The 10,663-nt window shown below is 36.4% G+C and overlaps 1 protein-coding gene across 2 annotated transcripts in view; it reads left to right on the forward strand.

The window, feature by feature from the left end:
* The first annotated feature begins 672 nt into the window (after positions 1-672).
* Positions 673-10,663, forward strand: part of LOC128696333 (DAZ-associated protein 2) — a 70,906-nt gene continuing 60,915 nt past the window's right edge. The window contains exon 1 of one of the 2 annotated variants that reach the window (XM_070092356.1): positions 673-831. In XM_070092356.1, the coding sequence (XP_069948457.1) occupies positions 727-831 (105 nt within the window). In that variant the 5' untranslated portion in view covers positions 673-726. The remainder of the gene's footprint in view (positions 832-10,663) is intronic. The other variant, XM_070092357.1, reaches the window with a different exon arrangement.

Below are 10,663 nucleotides of genomic sequence, written 5' to 3' on the forward strand. Positions count from 1 at the left end.
GCTCTGTCAACCACCTATTTGCTGTGTCGCACCAAATATTTCACACTGGTTTAGTGCTTTCTGCGAGTATAAATCTTCATAAACTGAGGGGGTTATCATTTTAGTGTAATTTCATAGTTTTGAATATAATTTCATATACTTTAGAGAGTGCTTCTAATATTTCTTTTAATTGCAAGACTGGAAAGCTAGAAAACCCTTGTCTTAAATTTAGTTTGTCACATATTGTTCAAATGACCTTCATTGGAATACTATCATCCTTATTTTCCTTGCCTTGCTAAGCTGTGGAGATTCCCTATCTTACTCGGTTTGTCTAGGTATCTTTAACGCAAACTTTTTTATAGTTACTACATGAGCACAATTATAATTTCATATATAAAGGGGGTAGATGGCCACATCATATCCCAGTTGGAATCACTAGATATAACTGCCTCATCATAGGTTGTTCGTGGTATGTATGTATGTATGTGTGTGTAACCTCTTCTCCTGTATATATTACTAAATGTAAAAGAAACTTTCGTTTTTCCTTTTGGGCCACCCCGCCTCGGTGGGATACGGCTGGTGTGTTGAATGGAAGATATATATATATATAAATAATAAAAAAAAATTTTGAGCTCCCTGTTACTAGTATGTAAGGAGAATTTTTTGTATCGTATTTTATTTATCACTCGTGTTTTCCCTCCGCTATCATTTGTTTAGGATTATTATCTCAAGCTTCATCTTCGCTCCATGCTACAATCACATGGTGAAGTACAAGCTGACACTATACCTCCCTCCTCATCACTACTACAGTATGAGGATGTATATCCACTTCAACTGTCAGAAATGCTACAGGTAGGGTCAAATTGTTTTCCTCTTGGAAGTTAATATTTTAATCTCAACACTAAATTACACACAGATTAACCTAAGAACTTCTCTGTATCTTGTTGAAAATGTTCATATTTTCTGGAATGTATATTATCTCTATTTTGAACTGTAAAAAGGGAGTTTATCTGGGCAGACAGAAAAGGTTATGGTTATTATATGAAACTTACTGCAGTATCCTTAATTTTCTGCTGAACAAAATTCATTACCTGGTGCTTTTCAGTTTAGTACCATACAGTAATAATAATAAAGTTGTGATTTTTTGCATGTTTGTGAGGAAGTAGGTTTTAGCTCAGGGTCATCCAGTGCTAATACTGTATTGTTACTGAATATTGCTCTTTGATCTCAGAATTAGTTCCTGATTATAGGTGTAGTCTCATGAATACAAAGTAGAATCCCTGTTGAAAAACACTTAATCTTAAAAGTGTGGAAATAGAGGCTCGCTTTATAAAGGCTCAGCTCCATATGAACTGAATGGTTGTATTTTGCCATAAATGAAAAGGTTTCGCTGATAATTCTTAATGCATAAAAAAAAAATGAGGAAAAGGGATAGTGACAAATGCATTATAGGATGAACAGCATGGCCATTCTTTTCTTGAAGAAAAAATCTACTGTTTCTACAAATTTGTGGGAGAGGTATGTTCATAGAGGTCCTGCAAAAGTAGACACTGCTAATAATGTAAAATTAAATTTGAATAATTGTTACAGAATTAGGTTAGTTTTCTGTTAAGAGTGCACATGTTTAATATATTACACTAATTTGGCTAATATTGACATTGATAAGAAAGTGATCATTTGGGTGAGGGAAAGCCATTGAGCAAGAAAAACGTTAGATAATTGGAAAAATCTATTCGTTGTTGGTTATTGGTTAACATGTTGGATAATTGAAATGGCTAGCTAACACAGTAGCCTGTTAATTTGTATGGATGACTGTATACACATGAGCAAGACAACATCTTAGTCTTGTGCAAAGGGTGTTTACATAAGCCTTGTTTAAAGATAATGTGGAGGTAATAACTTTTCCTCTTGTAAATTTTTTTTTCTTGAAGCTTAAGTATGCTGTGCAGAGGCAGTGGTTTGTAAAGAAATCAGTTAATGGAAAAATATTGACTAATAAAGACAGTATTTTTATTATGAATGAACATTAGAAAGTTGTGATATAGTTGAGTTTGCAGAACTTATTTTTATGCAAAAAAAAATTAAGACTTCATAAAGAGGATAAATTCTTAGTAATGTTATAACCACTTGCTAATTCTATACATATTCTGAGTTGGGTGGTTTAAAATTCCTTTCTCCTACCTAGATAGGGTGACCCAAAAAAGAGGAAACTTTCACTGTCACTCATTCAATTTGTCTTACCGGATGTATGTTGACATAACAGTTTAGATGGTCCTCTGAACTACAATACTGTATCCACTTTTCCTTCAGAGTGAAGGAGCTTTACTTCCCACCTCTAGGACTCTTCAGTCTGGTTAATTGGTCTCCCTGAATCCCTCCACAGATGTTACCTTTCTCCAACTCCAACAGCATGTCAAATCATAAAAACCATTTGCCTCCACTTATGTAATGCACTCTCACATTCCTGTTAGATTTCCAAACCCTTAGCACTGGAAGTACCCTTTACCCCCTGCCCTCCCTATAACCTTGCCTGGGACAATTACCTCCTTCCCTCCATTCCAAATTTATACATCATCCTAGTCATTTATGCTCCATCCTCTACAAACCACCTCAAATGACCCCTTCTCAACTTGCTTAAATAATTCTTTGGTAACTCCACACCTTTTTCTAGTCTCCAGTTTCCAAAATCTCTACCTAATATTCACAGCACACTCCTTGAACACACCTCCATTACCTCTAACCTTCTCGCTGTGACACCTTGTCTTCAAGCATATCTCCGTTAAGAACAAAAAGGCACAATACAGTGTCTGGAGCAATACACAAGTAACCCACACATAGGAGAAAGAAACTTATGACTGATTAAGTTTTTCTCCTATGTGCGGGTTTTTTGTGTATACGTTTACATTGCTTCCAACCTTCTCCTCGTGACTTTTAACCTCTCAGTTGTGGCATGCTCAGAAATTAAAATTCCTGTATGTGGGGTAAAAATTTTTGGGGAAAAAAAAAAATCTTAGATTGAAAGAGTGCATTTTTTATGAATCATATAAGACTAAAATTAATGGAAACCAATAAAACTTAAGATTTTATGGAGTTTTGAAATTGCCAAAAGAATGATCGCAAGTTGGCAACAGCGGCATAAATGCACCAGTGATATTTGTTTTAAAATATATTGATGCCAAATGAATTTTTTCAGTATTTATTGTTTTTGTGTAACATAATGTACCCTACTTATGATATTAGATGTATTTGAAGGTGTTTTGGTGCTTTGTGGAAAAAATGAATCCTGATATTGCTTCACTGAATATGCAGTATAAATTAGATCAAATAATTTTTTTGTGATTTTACACTTATTTCAAGCCTTAATACTCCTCAAAACTTGGAAATAAGTCACATTGACTATATTGGGCTATCCTGTTTAATTATTTACGTTTGAGGGAATATCTGGGGTTTTATAGGCATAAAGTAACAGCCTGTGTGCCTTCAAGAATACTGTAACACGTATATTTATATAAAGAAATCTTATGATGCTACATTTTTCAAAGTATACTTTTCATGGAACAAGTCACATTGTTTGATTATATTGGATTATTCTAGGTTAAATCTGCATAGTGTGCTTATTGGCTGAATTCTACTGTCAATATCGTGAAATTGTAATAAACTTGCAATGAAAAAGACTTCTTTCTGGCTGTTCCATATTGCTGTTGGGGAAGTTGGTGGTGGAACACCAGGTCCTGGTTTCATTGTTTACTTATGCTAGTTAGGCAGAGTTTCCCCATGATGCACTGCATGAACCTGCTTGGTTTTACATTTTTTTTGAAGGCATGAAGAGGTTGTACGAGACCCAAACTATTGAGCTGGGCTGAGGTAAAAAAAAATATTGGCAGGTGCACATTTGAAGACAAAAATTGTGCATACCAGTATGTGTCAGTCATCACCTACATACTAGTACATTGGACACAGTTAAAAGGTTGAAAACCTATTCTTCATACCCACATAAGTGTTGGTACTGCTATACTCTTGCACATTCCCCTTTTTGCCTCTGTGGATAAAATTCTCTATAGATGCCTCAATGTAGTACCCACCTTTCCTCATCAGTTCTATGCTTTGCTTCATCTTTCATGGACCCATCTGCCAACAAGTCCATTCCTGAATATCTTAGTGCATTTTTGAGTTCCATGTCCCCTCCAGTCTGAAATCCAATCTTTCATTGCCTAGGTTTTTGTTTGCTGTCATTATCTTGTTCTTCCCAATGTTCACATTGCATTGTTGGAAGATTTGGTAATCTTCATTAAAATTTATTTAAAGTAAACATTGGTGTGCCCTAACGTGTATGCATCAAGCAAATTGGCTGGCAACAGTTAGCCTTTGTGTTTTGTGTAGCAACACTTTCCTCAGACTTTAAATTCAACTGCACAGGTGCTCAATTGACACTACTTGACATAAGACACCATAATTAACCCTTTCAGGGTCCTCAGACCCTCTCCAAGACTTGTTCTGAGGGTCGCCCAAATTTCAAAAAAAAAAAAAAAAATAATAATATTTTTTCTTATGAAAAGATAGAGAATCTTTTCCCAATCATAATGACACCAAAAATATGAAATTTGATGGGAAAACTTACTGAATTATGCTCTCGCGAGCTGTATAGTCCTTGTGGCTTAGCGCTTCTTTTTGATTATAATAATAATATGCTCTCGCGAAGTTAGCGGTCTCGACGATGTTTACGCATCGGCGATTTTGCCCACTTGGAACCCTATTTTCGGCCAATTCCAGTGTACTAGTCGACAAAAATCATAACGATTTTGCTAGAACTCCATTTTTTCTATCGAATGAGTACAAGAAACCACCCATTTACCGATTTCAACTATCCAATACAGTGGTCAGAATTTAGCAATTTATTCAATTTCACACACATTTCAAAAGATGCCAATTTCCAAATAGGGTCCAGAATAAACAAGACAGACATTCCTGGCACTAAAATAACATTTCCTTTGTTCATTAGTCACGTCCCCACACCCCTCTTACATTCTTTTGCTTTTCACTTTGAATTTTTATTCTCACAAAAAATAGAAGATTTACTGTTATGCAGACTACTGCATTAGTGTAGAAATGGTATAAATAATATCAGCGCACTTGTGGAAGAATATTAGACTCGCCAGTTGACGTGTATTGGACGCTTGGCATGATTTGTTTACTTTTGAACTTTGGTAAAAATCGAACATTTCTTTTACTTTGAGCTCAATTTCAAGGTACTTTCCATTGTAAAACCAGTCAAAATCATCTCAATTTCTGTAATATGTCTTCCATTCTATAAAATGAGACCAGGAAAACTAGAATATAACAATAAATACCATACGAAAATACAGTGCAAAGTCGCTGTTTTAATCCAAAAACACGGTCAAAGTTTTTTTTTCTCATTATGCACCCAGGGAGGTACTACCGTCCTGCCAAGTGAGTGTAAAACGAAAGCCTGTAATTGTTTTACATGATTGTAGGATTGCTGGTGTCTTATGTCTGTCTCATAAATATGCAAGATTACAGGTACGTCTTGATACTTCTACTTACACTTAGGTCACACTACTCATACATGTACATGTTTATTTATACACACTCATCTGAGTTTTCTTTGATTTTATCTTAATAGTTCTTGGTCTTATTACTTTTCCTTTTATATCCATGGGGAAGTGGAATAAGAATCTTTCCTCTGTAAGCCATGCGTGTTGTAAAAGTCATCTAAAATGCCAGGAACAATGGGCTAATAACCCCTTTTCCTGTAATAATTACTAAAACTAGCAAGAAGAAAATTGTCAAAGTGAAAAGTCTGAATGTGCGTGGATGTTGTGCGAATGATAAGAAAGAGATGATTGTGGATGTTATGAATGAGAAGAAGTTGGATGTCCTGGTTTTACGTGAAACAAAGCTGAAGGGGGTGGGAGAGTTTCAGTGGAGAGGAATAAATGGGATTAGGTCAGGGGTTTCAAATAGAGTTAGAGCTAAAGGAGGAGTAGCAATAATGTTGAAGGATAAGTTATGGCAGGAAAAGAGGGACTATAAATGTATTAATTCAAGGATTATGTGGAGTAAAATAAAGGTTGGATGTGAAAAGTGGGTTATAGTAAGCGTATATGCACCTGGAGAAGAGAGAAGTGTAGAGGAGAGAGAGAGATTTTGGGAAATGTTGAGTGAATGCGTGGGGAGTTTTGAACCAAGTGTGAGAGTAATGGTGGTTGGGGATTTCAATGCTAAAGTGGGCAAAAATGTTGTGGAGGGAGTAGTAGGTAAATTTGGGGTGCCAGGGGTAAATGAAAATGGGGAGCCTTTAATTGAGCTATGTGTAGAAAGAGGTTTGGTAATAAGTAATACATATTTTATGAAGATGATAAATAAATATACAAGGTATGATATAGCATGTAATGAAAGTAGTTTGTTAGATTATGTATTGGTGGATAAAAGGTTGATGGGTAGGCTCCAGGATGTACACGTTTATAGAGGGGCAACTGATATATCGGATCATTATTTAGTTGTAGCTACAGTTAGAGTAAGAGGTAGATGGGAAAAGAGGAAAATGGCAACAACAAGCAAGAGGGAGGTGAAAGTGTATAAACTAAGGGAGGAGGAAGTTCGGGTGAGATATAAGCAACTATTGGCAGAAAGGTGGGCTGGTGCAAATATAAGTAGTGGGGGGGGGGGGGGGGTTGAAGAGGGTTGGAATAGTTTTAAAAATGCAGTATTAGAATGTGGGGCAGAAGTTTGTGGTTATAGGAGGGTGGGGGCAGGAGGAAAGAGGAGTGATTGGTAGAATGATGAAGTAAAGGGTGTGATAAAAGAGAAAAAGTTAGCTTATGAGAGGTTTTTACAAAGCAGAAGTGTTATAAGAAGAGTAGAGTATATGGAGAGTAAAAGAAAGGTGAAGAGAGTGGTGAGAGAGTGCAAAAGGAGAGCAGATGATAGTGGGAGAGGCACTGTCAAGAAATTTTAATGAAAATAAGAAAAAAATTTGGAGTGAGTTAAACAAGTTAAGAAAGCCTAGAGAACGAATGGATTTGTCAGTTAAAAACAGAGTAGGGGAGTTAGTAGATGGGTAGATGGAGGTTTTGGGTAGATGGCGAGAATATTTTGAGGAATTTTTAAATGTCGACAAAGAAACGGAAGTGGTAATTTCATGCACTGGCCAGGGAGGTATGCCATCTTTTAGGAGTGAAGAAGAGCAGGATGTAAGTGTGGGGGAGGTGCGTGAGGCATTACGTAGAATGAAAGGGGGTAAAGCAGCTGGAACTGACGGGATCATGACAAAAATGTTAAAAGCAGGGGGGGGGGGATATAGTGTTGGAGTTGTTGGTATTTTTGTTTAATAAATGTATGAAAGAGGGGAAGGTACCTAGGGATTGGCAGAGAGCATGTATAGTCCCTTTATATAAAGGGAAGGGGGACAAAAGAGATTGTAAAAATTATAGAGGAATAAGTTTACTGAGTATACCAGGAAAAGTGTACGGTAGGGTTATAATTGAAAGAATTAGAGGTAAGACAGAATGTAGGATTGCGGATGAGCAAGGAGGTTTCAGAGTGGGTAGGGGATGTGTAGATCAAGTGTTTACATTGAGGCATATATGTGAACAGTATTTAGATAAAGGTAGGGAAGTTTTTATTGCATTTATGGATTTAGAAAAGGCATATGATAGAGTGGATAGGGGAGCAATGTGGCAGATGTTGCAAGTATATGGAATAGGTGGTAAGTTACTAAATGCTGTAAAGAGTTTTTATGAGGATAGTGAGGCTCAGGTTAGGGTGTGTAGAAGAGAGGGAGACTACTTCCCAGTAAAAGTAGGTCTTAGAAAGGGATGTGTAATGTCACTATGGTTGTTTAATATATTTATAGATGGGGTTTTAAAAGAAGTAAACGCTAGGGTGTTCGGGAGAGGGGTGGGATTAAATTATGGGAAATCAAATACAAAATGGGAATTGACACAATTTCTTTTTGCTGATGATGCTGTGCTCATGGGAGATTCTAAAGAAAGATTGCAAAAGATTAGTGGATGAGTTTGGGAGTGTGTGTAAAGGTAGAAAGTTGAAAGTGAACATAGAAAAGAGTAAGGTGATGAGGGTATCAAATGATTTAGATAAAGAAAAATTGGATATCAAATTGGGGAGGAGGAGTATGGAAGAAGTGAATGTTTTCAGATACTTGGGAGTTGATGTGTCGGCGGATAGATTTATGAAGGATGAGGTTAATCATAGAATTGATGAAGGAAAAAAGGTGAGTGGTGTGTTGAGGTGTATGTGGAGTCAAAAAACGTTATCTATGGAGGCAAAGAAGGGAATGTATGAAAGTATAGTAGTACCAACACTTATATGGGTGAAGCTTGGGTTGTGAATGCAGCAGCGAGGAGGCTGTTGGAGGCAGTGGAGATGTCCTGTCTAAGGGCAATGTGTGGTGTAAATATTATGCAGAAAATTCGGAGTGTGGAAATTAGGAGAAGGTGTGGAGTTAATAAAAGTATTAGTCAGAGGGTTGAAGAGGGGTTGTTGAGGTGGTTTGGTCATTTGGAGAGAATGGGACAAAGTAGAATGACTTTGGAGAACATACAAATCTGTAGAGGAAGTAAGGCGGGGTGGGGGTCATCCTCGAAAAGGTTGGAGGGAAGGGATAAAGGAAGTTTTGTGGGCGAGGGGCCTGGATTTCCAGCAAGCGTGCGTGAGTGTGTTAGATAGTAAATGGAGACAAATGGTTTTTGGGACCTGACAAGCTGTTGGAGTGTGAGCAGGGTAATATTTAGTGAAGGGATTCAGGGAAACCGGTTATTTTTATATAGCCGGACTTGAGTCCTGGAAATGGGAAGTACAATGCCTGCACTCTAAAGGAGAGGTTTTGGGATATTAGCAGTTTGGAGGGATATGTTGTGTATCTTCATACGTACAGTGGACCCCCGGTTTACGATATTATTTCATTCCAAAAGTATGTTCAGGTGCCAGTATCCAGAAGTATGTTCTGGTGCCAGTACTGACCGAATTTGTTCCCATAAGGAATATTGTGAATTAGATTAGTCCATTTCAGACCCACAAACATACACATACAAACACACTTACATAAATATACTTACATAATTGGTCGCATTGGGAGCTGATCGTAAACTGGGGGTCCAATGTATATGCTTCTAAACTGTCTTCTGAGCACCTCTGCAAAAACAGTGATTCTGCCTCGGTGGGAGATGGCCGACTTGTTAAAAAGAAAAAAAAAATAATTGGAGGTTTTATTAAACATTACGTTTTCATAAATTTGGCATAGAAATATATTTTGTAAATATAAAAAAAAATGTAAAAATTGCTATCATAACTTGGTGCATAATGTGCGAAATTCGTATAAATTGATTAATTAATAATCAAGCTCATACACAATCACAAATTTTGAGAAATGAATATTGCAGTGAATGAGTGCTTACTAGTATTGAAGATCTTTGACAGATGAAAATGTCTTGTACAGGTGGGTCCCGCTTTACAGCGCTTTGCTTTATGATGATTTGCTAATGCCACGGTTTTCAGTTACACCCATTCTTCATTTATTGAGACTTCCTACAATAAATATACATGTATTCACTCAAAGGATGAAAATATTTTAATGTAAGTAATGTGTGTACTGTATATGCATTTTTTAGGCCTAGCTGTATTGCTCCTTATGATAGTGTAAACATGTTATCAGGCTTATATATGCATTTGATAGTGAAAAAGGCTGTTTTCACTTTACAGCAATTTTTGCTTTACAGCAGTACCCTGGAACCTAACTTGCTGTACAAGTGGGACCTTCCTGTATATGCTATTTAGTTTTTATACATTTCTAAAAATACAAGGAAAATGAGAAAAGTCTGCAGAACAGCATAAAGACGTAATGCATAGTTAGGCTACAAAATTATTTGGGAAAGTTTGATTAAAAATGCAGTTTTGTCATTATTTAGGACTTTTAAATATTAACCATGTTTTAAGTTTATTTTTTTTTATACATCTTTCCTTTCAGTCATTAACCCTTTGACTGTCGAAGGGCCCAATCCTGAAGTGTCTCCTGGTGTCGCAAAATATTCGAAAAAAAAAAAAATCTTATGAAAATGTTAAGATTATTTTTCTGATTGTTTTAGTCCCCCCAAAAAAATTTTCCCATCAGTACTTACCGAGATATAGAGGCATGAAGTTTGCAGAAAATGAGCCACTTATGGCAACAGCGGCGACTGCTGCTCACCCGTAAACTTTAGTTTACTTGTATTTGAAGGTTTGTTGTTGTTTTCACTATTTTATTTTTTCACATAACTTATGTGGCCTATGAGACCAAAGTAAGGTGCAATGTACATATATACACTCGTTGTATACAACACAATAAGCACACAAACATAATTATCAATATATTGTTTACAAAACTTGTTTACAAAAACAAACAATACAAAAAATTGTTTATTACTATTGTTCTATAATATATATACCAATATACAGTCACTGAACATACTCCTAGAAGTTCTGCAGCTTGTGGAACTCTTTGAAACATGGTGTCATACACAGTGGTGTTTTACACTCTCACACATAAAACATGGTGTCATACACAGTGGTGTTTTACACTCTCACACATAAAACATGGTGTCATACACAGTGGTGTTTTACACTCTCACACATAAAACATGGTGTCATACACAGTGGTGTTTTACACTCA

Source organism: Cherax quadricarinatus, chromosome 39, assembly GCF_038502225.1.
Source record: "Cherax quadricarinatus isolate ZL_2023a chromosome 39, ASM3850222v1, whole genome shotgun sequence".
In the NCBI taxonomy this organism is placed as follows: Eukaryota; Metazoa; Arthropoda; class Malacostraca; order Decapoda; family Parastacidae; genus Cherax; species Cherax quadricarinatus.